Source organism: Trematomus bernacchii, unplaced genomic scaffold (assembly GCF_902827165.1).
Source record: "Trematomus bernacchii unplaced genomic scaffold, fTreBer1.1, whole genome shotgun sequence".
Classification (NCBI taxonomy): domain Eukaryota; kingdom Metazoa; phylum Chordata; class Actinopteri; order Perciformes; family Nototheniidae; genus Trematomus; species Trematomus bernacchii.
In genome coordinates, this window is record NW_022987593.1 from 1,451,061 (window position 1) to 1,463,898 (window position 12,838).

Sequence of the window (12,838 nt, forward strand, 5' to 3'; positions counted from 1 at the left end):
CTAACTGATCTTTTCTGCTCTGTGTTCTCGTAGGTGCCTCCTCCCTGAGCAGCTCTCCAGCCTCCAGCACCCCAAACTCCCCCGCTCCCTCTCAGCACATGAGGCCCAGCTCCCTGCACGGCCTCTCCCCCAAACTCCACCGGCAGTATCGCTCTGCCCGTTGTAAGTCTGCAGGTAACATCCCCCTGTCCCCTCTCGCCCACACCCCCTCTCCTACCCAGTCTTCTCCTCCACCGTTGCCTGGCCACACGGTGGGGAGCTCCAACACCACCCAGTCCTTTCCCGTGAAGCTCCACTCCTCGCCACCGGTGGTCCGTCCAAGGCCCAAGAGTGCTGAACCCCCCCGATCGCCTCTTCTCAAACGGGTGCAGTCAGCAGAGAAGCTGGGCTCGCCTCTGACCCAGTCCAGCTCTGGGGGGCTCGGGGGTCCGCTGAGGAAGCACAGCCTAGAGGTGCAGCACTCTGAGTATCGTAAGGATGCTTTCCTCTGTGAGCTCGGCCTCCAGAGCCTGCTGGAGACAGAGGGGGAACATTTGCCTCAGAATCCTCCACCCCTGCCCTCATCCTCTACAAGTCCAGAGACGGGTGTCCTGAAGCCTGTAAGGAGACTAGGGAGACAGGAGTCACCGCTAAGCAGGGAAACACTGCTGGCTGGGAGGGATAGGGAAGAAAGGGAGAGAGGAAGGGAAAGGGAAAGGGAGAAAGACAGGGCGACTGATTCAGTCCTGGAGAGATTGGGTCGGCTTGGAGGAACATCATCCCAGTCACCGTTAACAAGAAAACCTCAAACAAGTGATCTGTCCTTTAGCCCGCAGGCTGGCCAGAGCTCCAGACTAAATGCAGAAACCACAAAAACGACAACTTCCAGCACCCCTACCAAAACAACAGGAAGTCTAGGTGGTCATAAGGGACCTGAAAGAATTCCCCAGAGTCCGTCAGACTTGAATTCAAAACAGCAAGACTACCAGGCAGCCAAACATTTTTCACCTTACAGTAGAGAGCCCCAGGAGCAGCTATGGGGCAGAACTGAACCAAAGCAGGAGGGAGATAACAGAAACAGGCCTGGTCCGCTTAGTCCCGCCTTCACTAAGAGCTCTGCTTCTACTCCAGATAAATCAATCTCCATTAACGCAGTAAAAGCAGGTTTTCTCAGCATGAACAAAACCTTTAAACCACCAGGTATGGGGGACAGTCTGAGAAAGGCAGGAGCAGAGAGCATTGACTCAAGGACTCCAGACTTTGGCTCCAAAAGCCCCAAACTCCCAGTTCGCGTTCTCGCTCCAGTCGTCCCCCCACATGGGCCGCCGCTCTCGCTGGGCAAGGTAAGGCAGGGGCTTGGGCCGGTCAACTGCTACCGGGGAACCCTAGACTGGGAGGACAAATGTCGTCTGGAGGTGGTGGAGGAGCATTCGCCTTCCCCCTCTCCCTCCCCGACTTCTGTCGCCCCCTCCCTCTGCGGACCTTCCCTCTGTAAGTCCAGGCCTGTCTCCCCCGGTGAAAAGACGAGCTTCGTCAGCCAGCTGACCACTGTGGCCAAAAATGTGCTCGGGCCAATCAAGCTTGGCTCCCAGGAATCGTCCAAGAGCAAAGACCTGCAGACTAAAGCAGCCGAGGAGAGGCATGGAGGCTCAGCAGGAAAGTCTGACACTCCTGCAGGAGGTCGAGGGGCTTCGGTGGTCACCCAGAGTCCAGCTGGTTCAACACTAGAGAGGGCTGCAAAAGGTAGCAGCCAGTCAAAAATGTGACCAAATGGGACTTTAAAAGAGTAAAAGGAAAATAAATATGCCTTTTTTTTGGAAGAACAATGTAATAGAAGTCAAGCACTTAAAAACAATGTACATTCCAGTGACAGATTATATAAAATGTTATTTATTGATTCCAATCATTGACTGATTCTAACTTAAAACCAGGAGAAAAATAATCTACTGTTAAGGTGCATTATCTGTTGATTTTCTATTTTAAAGTATTTAATAAGAAGACTCTTAATGTAATGTGGAACACTTTATCAGATGTATATGTGTGTGGGTCTATGTGAATGCATGTCCTATGGTATGTACTGTACATCTATTAAAGGTACAAGAAGGTCAACAAGTGCTTTACCGATCAAAACATGCTGAAAACTGTGAATACCAAATCCAGTCACTCTATTTGTGTCTTTCAAGCTGCCCTTTTTCAATGTACTGCTTTTCAAACAGGACAATGATGAACTGAGTCATAGTCAAATTGTAATTTTGCATCAAGCTACAGAAATGACACACTGCCTCAGTTTGGCTACAGCGGGGTAAACATGATAAAGCTCATTTCTTCTTCATCCAGCAGTTTACTGAGTTACTGTACACGGTCAGACAAATCCAGAGCAGGCCCACTGTCACTGGATGTCACGTCAAGCACTGTCTAGCTCTGTCTGTCGCATGGGATTGTGTGTATGTGTGTGTTTGTGTGTTTGTGTGTGTGTGTGTGTGTATGAAGCCACCTTGGGTCTATTTCTGGTGGTTCTTGAAGGCTGTGTCCGTCTGCATAGGAAAGCGAGTTTGACAGAGCTCAGGCTCAGCGCTTATCTCCCCTTTGCAGGAGGGCTACCACAGCTCTTTTCTCCCCATGCCTCTGACTGCAGCCGACACACAAACACATGTACACACACACACACACACACACGCACCCACACACACACACACACCACATCACACACACACACACACACACACACACACATTGCCACAGGAGGCAGCAATGTCAGCAGCTAATTGTCATGCATTTAAACCCATGCTCCCTGAATTGGGACGTGAGTGTGTGTGCGAGTGAGTGACTTAAGAGGTGTGTGAGAATGTGTGTCTTCTTAAGCGGCAATAACACTCAGCAAGGGCCATCATAACTGAAAGAAAACTGGCAGCAGATCCATCCAGTAAACAGTTACAGGCTTCACTGCTACTTTATTTACAAACCACGCAGTGATAACTTATGTGGATATATTAAAAGGATTGCAAGCACATATTGGGTGGATCCATATGTTGTTTTGAGCCAAAACAGGAAAATCAGGCAGTCATGGATGTAGCATACTGTATTGTGTTTGTTAAAGGGCTCTTTAGCTAAGGTAGGGGTAGTGGATATGGGCATGGTACTGTATATCAAACAAGTTTATCTGCAGTATAATCAGAATGACTGTATCGTGTTAGGTAGTCAAGATTGATTCATGTAACGCTCACATTGTAACACTGACAAAGATTTGTGAATCAATCATCTCAGCAAGAGTGCTGAAAAGTATAAAATGTTCTCCTGAAAAACAACTTGTGCTCTTCTCCCACTGTTGTATTCATATCCTTAGTAGTTAATTCTCAGTAACCATCCATTGTACATAATCTTATGCAAATCAATTACAGATGTGGTGACGACTGATGTCACTAAACTGCTAATAGCTGATTTTCTGAAGGAAGTAGATCTGTCAGATTATTTAATCCATCTTTGATTTGTTACCTCACTCTGTGACAGTTATTTATTAAAACAACTTTGATTATTTGAAGGTCTACAAATGTAAACTGATTCAACCAACAACAGCAACTTCACACAGAGGAAGAAGTTAATTGACTGGAATTTGTTTTTTAAGTCCAAAAGGGAAAAGTCTAAGATTTGTTCCCAATCTGTTTTGCTATGCTGGGAGCAGTTGCTCATAATTTTGTTTTTTATTTGTTGGAAAAACTGAAACAAAGAGCTGGATGTGGCTAATAGCTATTCTATTCTGTGGGAAGTCGATTTGGCTGGTCTTTTTACATTTGTAGTTTTTATTTAGAAGAAGGCTGTTAGCAATTTATTCTTGAATCTAACAATGTTTGAGGTTGTACCAATCTTTTGACATCGAAAGTCCCGGCCATGCACTAACCATTTCTTTTTGTGTGGCATTGTACACTACTGCCCTCCAGTGGACAACATATCGACTATTAAACATGTTTCCATAAAATGTTCTTTTTAGTAATCAAGCCAAGACCACCAAAATACTGCAGAATGGACTTTATTAGCCATAGGGTTACTGATTATGCATTTGTTTTAATGACAAAATATTTGCAGTTATTATCAAATGGACACTTGAAACATGGATTAATTCCCTTTCTGTTGTTGTGTTCTTCGCGTGACTGTTAATTGTATCTTCCGGAATAGGGATTAACATTTTTAATATAATATACTGTCTTATATATTCTACTGATAGGACGCAGTTCTTTTTTATCTTGATGTAATAAATGAGTCATCAGGTCAGCTCTGATCACCTGATTGGAAAACTAACTGTAATGTAATCTTATACAGCTATTATGCCCTCTTTCAGGCCTTTTCCCAATCAATGGTGTCTATGCTAGTGTTACATGTTTGAGATTTTTTTTTGTGATTGACAGCGATAGTAGTATAAATGCACTTTATTTGAAAAGGAAATCTTCATTTGCTGGTATTGTTTGTAAGTTACTTTGAAGAAAAAGAAAATATACTGTATACATATATGGATTCTACAAATGAACACAAAAGTCCAGTATAAAAAACATTCCACATTTCTCTGTTCACTGAAGTGTATTTATTTGTACCATGAGGCATTTTGTTTGTGATAGATGTGATTCAAATGCAGACACCTGAAGTGCAGTATGTGGAATAAAATTCTGAGATTTGTTCCAAAACCCTTCTGTGACTTGAATCTGTTGTGCAAATGCTGAACAAACCTTACATTATCTTAACACTTTTTAGGCTTCACACAGACAATAAGAAATACAAAAATAATTTCACAGCACAAATAACTTACATGTCATGGCAGATTGAACTAATGAAGTTGATTTGGTGTTTTCCATTTAGGTTTATCTGTTGGTATTGTCCGTTCTCCATTTTATTAGTTTTGTAAAGGTACAACAAAAATACAACTGTTATTATCACATATGTCATAGTATATTTACCTTAAATAAGATAAGATTTTATTTATTGATACCCATAGGGAAATTCAGGATATGCTATGCACTACACACATACACAATACACAATACACAATACACATGCAAAACTAATTGTTGTTTTGGACAATACTATCATTTGATTTGTAGCCCAATAGGCAGTGGTGAAACGTAACTAAGTCAATTCACTCAAGTGCTATACTTCAGTACATTTTGAGGTACATGTATTTTATGCTATATACTTTTACTCTACCACATTATGAAGGCAAGTAATTTCATTTTTACTCTACTATATTTATTTAATCATTATAGTTACTAGTTATTTTGAAATATAAAAACAAATGATGTGATATACTGTACTGTACATTTAATATACCCAGTATTAAAATCAGAAATGTAAAAGTATATAAAATTGACTCAATGGAGAAACTACAACATTAAAATAATTGGACATGTTTGCTACTGATAAAAACGGAATAATATATTGTTTAAAAAAATGTTACATTCAATATAGCCTACGAAGAACATTTAACTGATAATACTTTTGTACTTTTACTTCAGTAGCAATTCAGGATTTGTACCTGTCATGGAGTATTTTAAGACCATAGACATTCTACTTTTACTTAAGTAAAGGACCTGAGTACTTTTCCACCACTGGTGATGGGTTAGATATGATATAACTCGAGTAAATAACACACTGCTAATGTCCTTTATTCGATTATTATCCGTAGACTGTATTTTACTTGCTTTCTCAACCAATGGCGTTGAAGCAGGAAAAGGACAACAGGAAGTAAACGTCCTCTGCTCTTGCTGTCAAAAGGGGGTCGCTAAAGCGGTTGTTCGTCAGGGGAGCAAACGCCACTATATACTGGATTATTTTCACCATAGCTTGTACAACTTAGCTTCTTGGTTGGATTTAAGAATGCCCAACAAACTGACACCAACTGCGTTTTGTTGAAAAGTCAATATCATCGCTCTGTCCGGTCTGAATGCTAGGTAGCTAGCGCCGGGGACTAGCGTCAACAATGCTAACCTTTAGCTTAGCTTTAGCAAGCTAGTACATTTAATTTATTTTTGAAGACTGCTTTCGTGGAGGAAGACTAAGGACATTGCTGGAATGAGTCAATATACTCCAAAGTTTTGACCTTCTTAACTGGTTTCTACAGCAGGTATGTAGTTGTTAGCTAGTGAATCTTTAATGTAGTTGAATTAGCTGTGTTTAAAGGAGGTGTAACAGTACGGCTGTCAGTTTATAATTGGTCATGGATGTCGAGTTAAAACATGTTTTGTTGACTTTATTGCATTGATGTCAAGGACCAAACAAATGCATGGGAATATATGTGAGGATGTTAATCACAAATAAGTTTGTTGCCTTATAGTTAAGGGTCACCACGCTCACATGACAAGTGTAGTGAGTATTTGCATTAAGTGTTTGATCTGCTGTGAGGAATGATGACAGCCACCACAGTCATATGACTTTCACAGCCGCTGAAAAAGCCCTTACATGCCTGTTGTCAAATGCTGATCACATGGCTTTTCTTCACATAAATGTTCCCTTTAGTGCAATCCACACCGTGCTTCTGTTCCCTGTTGAATCTACTACTCATCAGTTTCTGGGCAGGGTGGACAAGTCACGGGTGTTTTCCTTTGTGTGTTGGGAAGTTTACTCCGACTACGTTGCAGTTATTTATATCTTTCAGGAAGTGATGATTTGGCTTACAGACTGGTTGTTGTGCTGTTTCCCTTTTACAGATTAATAAAACCATCTGGTTTGAGTTGGAAATGTCATTTATAGCCCTGAAAAGGTAGTTTGACATCATATTCTTGACAAGTGGTAACATATATTTATAATATTCCTTAACTTGTAGATTAATAATTGACTTCAGAGAGCTTTGCAATTAAAATAAACTTTAACAGTGAAGAAAAAAGGAGAAACGTCAAGATTAACGGAGGAAGGTCCCTCTTCCAGACATGCAGTATTTATTCTAAGCAGTAGACAGAAATCAAAAAATATTAGATGAAATATGTTGGATTTAAAAATGTGAAAATGTATGTTATTGAATAAATGTTGTTGATTAAAGAGTGTTTGCAGTGAAGAATGTGAACTCCTGTCAGCAGTCAATAATTACCTCCTTCCCTTTCCCCGTTCAGTTCTATGTTGCAATGAGAAGCGTTGGACTTGAGCTCTGAGTGCTCAGCGGCATGAACTCGGTTTCCCCCAGCGCAGTACAGTACGTGGGGGGGGTGATGCAGGAGGAGCTGGTGGAGAGCCGGAGGCAGCAGCCCCTCGAGCGGCAGGGCAGCTTCGGTCTCAGGCCGGCCCCGACCACAGAGCCCGGCAGAGAGGCCAACGGAGAGCCGGACGAGTTGGACAAACTGAAATCCAAACTGATGACAGCGTGGAACAACGTCAAATATGGTTTGTACTTAGTCTTTGAGGAAAAGTGTGTGGGCGCTGCTCTAATGTTCATTGGCTTCAGATTGAGATTTCTGTATTATGTACTTGTGTATATACCGTATTTACTATTTAATTTATACATACACAATTTATTAAGTCTGGTCAAATCTGTTTTTTTTATGGTTAACATGTTGGAAACAACATGAGAAACATCTAAAATACCCTAATTCAGCGCTTTCTATTTGTTATTACACCAACTTTACTTTTAAATGCTCCTCTTTCTGTAGGCTGGACTGTCAAATCTAAAACTTCATTCAACAAAACCTCGCCAGTCCTCGTCCTGGGAAACTCCTATCTGCTCAACAGTGAAGGTAAGCACTAAATGCACAACGTATATTAAAATCTCAAGATTAAAAATGCCTAGCAGTCAATGCTGTTCTCTAAAGAGAGACTCCAGGTGTTGTTGTCATGTGGGTTTTGGTTAACCACAGCAGTGTAAACCCTTTTCCTTTGAACGGTTGCTGGGTTTAAATCAGAAAACACCAAGCAGATGACTTAAAAAAAATACTTCCTCACTTTTATTACACAGATCTTCATGTTTTTTTGGCATTAGAAAGATCAGATCCAACATTTAAGCAACAGGCCTTCTTTAAAATACAGACAAATCCTTAAACTAATTGTAAACGTTTTTTCTTTTTCCCTGGTCTCGTCCTCATCCCTTCCCCTCCTCTCAGATGAGGTGGAGCGGTTTCGTCTGGCCTTTGTCTCCAGGATCTGGCTGACCTACAGGAGGGAGTTCCCTCAGCTGGACGGCTCCACCCTGACCACAGACTGTGGCTGGGGCTGCATGCTGCGCAGCGGCCAGATGCTGCTGGTGCAGGGGCTGCTGGTCCATCTGATGCCCAGAGGTTGGTTGCCCTCAGTTACACACTATAGGTTCATTTGTATTACAGTGTAAGCCAATTGGGACCTTTTTAAAAGGGGTTGCTTATCTTTGCGTGAAACCAATACAGTTATCTCTCTGTGTCTTGTGACACATATAACATTATCTCTGCAGAAAGTTGTATTTGTTTCAGTTTATTTTATTGCAGAACATATTTGTCTGTCTCAAGGCCCCCTGCACTGTACTTTTCTCCTCTACTCCATCTCATTCTGTCTTTTTATAAAACATTTTCATTGTGTCCATTGTAGTATGGCATTCAAAATATGTTTACTCTCTGATTATTAAAGCCCTCTTAGCCTGGATTTCCTTGGTTCCTGACTAAAAGCCTCTTTGTGTTCTGTAGACTGGGCTTGGCCAGACGCTCAGCAGCTCACTGAAGTGGACTTTGAGGTGTTCAGACCGCGCTCCCCAGCCCGGGCAGGAGGGCTCCCCATCCCCTCCTTTGGCTCTCCACGAGGATCCAACACGCCTGAAAAGTCTGTGGCGAGTGATCAGGTACCAAAGTGCAGCCAGAAGAAGAGACCTGAGTATAGAAGGGACAGTCAGGCAGAGACCCTCCACCACAAGCTGGTCTCCTGGTTCGGGGATCAGCCGGCTGCACCTTTCGGGCTTCACCAGCTGGTGGACATCGGTAAAAGTTCAGGGAAGAAGGCTGGAGACTGGTACGGCCCCTCTATCGTGGCTCACATACTACGGTAAGGGCGTTAGAATAGGCATGTGTTTTTACAACCTAGGTTTTACTATTTTCGAAAATGATTTAGATAGCTGTCATGCATAAACATTGATTGGCGTTATGAATTGATTTAATTTCAGGAAAGCAGTAGCCAAAACCTCTGTGCTCCACAACCTGGCTGTATACGTGGCTCAGGATTGTACAGGTGAGAAAAACAGACCGGATATCTGTTGAATTTCATAATAACTCCTCTCCAGTTCAGAGTTATCAGTTTGTTTATAACCTTGCCCCAACATGTATTCTTTTGGCAATACCTCAAAGAAGTCTTCTTCATATTATTTATCATTATGTTCCCATGCATTGCAGTGTACAAAGAGGATGTGGTGCATTTGTGTGACCTGTCGCTGAGCCAGACCCCGCCTGACCCATCCAGCCAGGCCTGGAAGTCTGTCCTCATTCTGGTGCCTGTACGGCTCGGGGGGGAAGTCCTCAACCCGTCCTACATTGAATGTGTCAAGGTCTGAATATTCTGCTTTCACACCTTTGATTCCTCAGTGCTTACTGCAATAATATTTCCCACTGAATCCTGTTGCAAAACTTATGTTCTTCTTCATATATTTTGACTCATATTGAAAACACCTGTCTTCATTTACAGAACATCCTGAAGCTGGAGTGTTGTATTGGAATAATCGGAGGCAAACCGAAGCATTCACTATACTTCGTTGGCTTCCAAGGTAGGAATTTTTCTTTTTTTTAAGAATGAAAGAAGGCTTGAAAACAAACTCCTTATTCAGAGGAAGGACCTGGTGTCCCTGGGATACAGCATGCACAATGTAGTACCACAGAGGAGCCAATATTTCTAGCAAAATCTAACTCTAAAAGAATCTGTACTTGTGATATTACATTGATAAGTAAAGAGAGTCCTGGGACATTTTGGCAAAGAATGTATTCATGTCTGAAGCACATTAACATGAGAGTAATATAGTAATAAGAATAACGGTTTTATAAAGCACCTTTCAAAAACGGTCACAAAGGGCTTTACAATAACAACTGTCACTACAATGTAATTATTTGGTCGATTAGGTGAATTTAATGCATAAAAACAGGGAAAAAGTAAAAGACCCTGATCAACAGACTGGCTCTTGACAGGTGGAGAGTTTATACATAAATGCAGCTTTTTAATCCTCTTTCTGTGTATCCTCCCTGTGTGTTAGACGAGCAGCTGCTGTATCTGGACCCTCACTACTGCCAGCCTTTGGTGGATGTGTCACAAGTCAACTTCTCACTGGAGGTTGGTCGCATTGTCTTCATCCATTTATAAAAATGCGTCACTATCTCTCTCACTCCAGTCTGTCTGGCGTTTTTATCAGATCAAATCAGACATGTGACTTTCACCGTCAATAGTGTTTTGACTGCACAGACCATTAAAGATAACACATGTCCCGTCATGAACTTTTATCGACTGTTATTGAATGACCTCTGTCTCCCTCTGTCCCTCTCTAGTCGTTCCACTGTAGCTCTCCTAAGAAGATGCCCTTCAACCGCATGGATCCCAGCTGTACCATCGGCTTTTATGCCAAGAACAAGAAGGACTTTGAGTCTCTATGTTCTGCTGTCAGTGAGGTGAGGTTTTACACCCTGCTGACAAAACGTAACTCTACATTTGATTGCATTTATTAACAGAGGAGAACAAAAAATGTAACTCGTACAATCTTTGGAATAAGCGAAATATCTTCCGTCCGATAGGATCAGGTTGAATTATCTTGATGCTAAGGAAATGTTCTTCAGTGCTTCCTTTTGTATTTCCTTTAGCCAAGGATGAAAGCCATATCAGGTTCACAAAACAGAGGGAGAGAGAGATCCACAACCATCCACAGAGGGATTTAAATCACATCATAAACATATGAAAACACAATGTTGCTATACAACGTCTGGGTTGTAACAATGAGCACCTGACTATTGTTTTGACTTGATGGGCTTGAACAATGTTACATTTTCAGATTTTCCTTCTTTTATTTATCTATTTAACTGAATATATATTTCAATTCTGTGCTGTGATTCAAAAAATGTGCAATTCAAAAAAATGTAATTAAAGCAGGTTTGCAGGTTTGTAATTAAATGGTATGGAAATGTTTACAGCTCAAATTTAATTTTGTCAGTTTTATGAGATATTCTGAAGTGTTTTAGTACATGTTGTTGACTTGATTATGTTGTACCCCCAGGCCCTGTCATCATCGAAGGAGAAGTACCCCATCTTTACCTTCGTAGAGGGCAAGAGTCAGGATTTTGGACTTGAGGGCCACGGCAGCAATAACAGTGGACCTGCAGCCCACATCCTGCCCCCCGGCAGACAGAGCATGATGAACAACAGAAGAAACAGTGATGAGTTCGTCTTCCTGTAGGCACTGAGGAGGATGCTCTCTCAGCTCTCACCAGTGGGGAGCGGACAGGACATCTCACTTCCTCTCAAAAGGGAAAGACTGGATTCTGTTTGCGGTGCGTCTGCAAGGTGGAGAGGACGCATTATCGCTTGCACTGGTCAAACGAAAAAAACAAACGGTGTGGCTTCTGTCATCACATTTTGTGTGATGGGTATTATAAGCTAACAGACACTAACGGGTGCTGTCTGCAGCATTATTTCACTGGGCAAAGGCATGATTTCAATACGGATCATGGTTGGAAATGTTTCTCGTACTTAAAATATTCTTAAAACACTTGATCATACACCTAAAGTGAAGCATATATGAGAAAACCCAAGCGCTTTAAAGTACTTCTAAAACACTCAGAAACTGTTTTCGTCCTGGTCTAAACTGGACAGGAAGTTGATGTGGTCTCTACTTCATGATATTTGAAAAGCTCTCTGGTCAGTCGGGGGCGCGGTTCTTGACTTGTATGATATGTCATCTGCTGAACATCTCTTTATTTTGCATTCTTTACATTTATTTAATCTAGTTTATGAACGTGTGTTTGCGTGTGAGCAAGTGTGATGTTACTGTAGTTTATTTGTTTGTCTTAAATAAGTTCTCTGATGGATTAGGGAGTCTATCAGGTTGAGTTTCACAGACGTTTTAAATTCATGAAGAGCATTTTGAACAACGATAAATTAATTATCGTGTTGCATTCTGACCCAAACATCACACAGATGACATGGGTCTTAATCTAGGCAGGCTTTGCCCTTGATTATTGATCATTAAGAATAGGAAACACTCCAAGAAATCTCTGCTTAATATTCAAGGATAAGGGTGGAGGTGAATATAAATGATGCCTTTTTAGTTTTAGCGTTATATGTATCTGAATATGGCAAACTGTGGCTTGTCTCATAAAGCTGGATTATAAAGTAATCTGGATACATTTGAAAATTGAAACCCAGAACAGCTGTCTTTAATTATTTTTCAGCTTCGGGTCAGTTATTCAGTCAATAAGATCGGATGAATAGATAATTAACCTTCAAGGTTTTGGTACGATGTCTTTTGTGTTTAGATTGTCTCTTTTCTGAGGGAAGGCTACTACTAAAAGTTGCACTATACTACTGTTATTTGGGTTGTTGTCCAGATTAAACTTCAAACACTGGAATCACATTTGCTTGCATCTTATATTCTAAGCAATTTTGAAGAGATTTTTTAGATGAAATATGTCTGTTTCCTTAAACTTGATCACTGCAGAGGATACACTGATTGTTTATGGTACCCAAAATGCAATGTTTGTCTTCAAAGTGTTAATTTGTCAGAGAAGCAGACACATTATTGAACTTTTAATTTGACATCCTACTGGAAACTATGCTTAGACCATTCAGCTTTTGAAGCTGACCTGTCACCTGTGTTTTCTTGTGTCACTTTTAGGATCTTTACATGGGTTTATTAGAGACGATCTTTTCTCATTGTAGTCCAATTTCTATATATATATCTATA

The 12,838-nt window shown here is 41.4% G+C and overlaps 2 protein-coding genes across 4 annotated transcripts in view; both read left to right on the forward strand.

The window, feature by feature from the left end:
• Positions 1-4,652, forward strand: part of LOC117481902 (microtubule-associated serine/threonine-protein kinase 1-like) — a 59,546-nt gene extending 54,894 nt beyond the window's left edge. For all 3 annotated transcript variants that reach the window (XM_034129833.1, XM_034129835.1, XM_034129834.1), the window contains exon 27: positions 34-4,652. In XM_034129833.1, the coding sequence (XP_033985724.1) occupies positions 34-1,745 (1,712 nt within the window). In that variant the 3' untranslated portion in view covers positions 1,746-4,652. The remainder of the gene's footprint in view (positions 1-33) is intronic.
• A 1,045-nt stretch (positions 4,653-5,697) lies between these two features.
• On the forward strand, positions 5,698-12,508 carry atg4da (autophagy related 4D, cysteine peptidase a). Its single transcript, XM_034129836.1, has 11 exons — positions 5,698-6,085; positions 7,068-7,335; positions 7,602-7,685; positions 8,049-8,222; positions 8,601-8,952; positions 9,071-9,135; positions 9,297-9,448; positions 9,586-9,664; positions 10,145-10,221; positions 10,434-10,553; positions 11,153-12,508. Exons 2-11 carry the CDS (start codon positions 7,119-7,121, stop codon positions 11,330-11,332), a joined length of 1,500 nt encoding a protein of 499 aa, XP_033985727.1. The 5' UTR covers positions 5,698-6,085; positions 7,068-7,118; the 3' UTR covers positions 11,333-12,508.
• Positions 12,509-12,838: the final 330 nt, after the last annotated feature.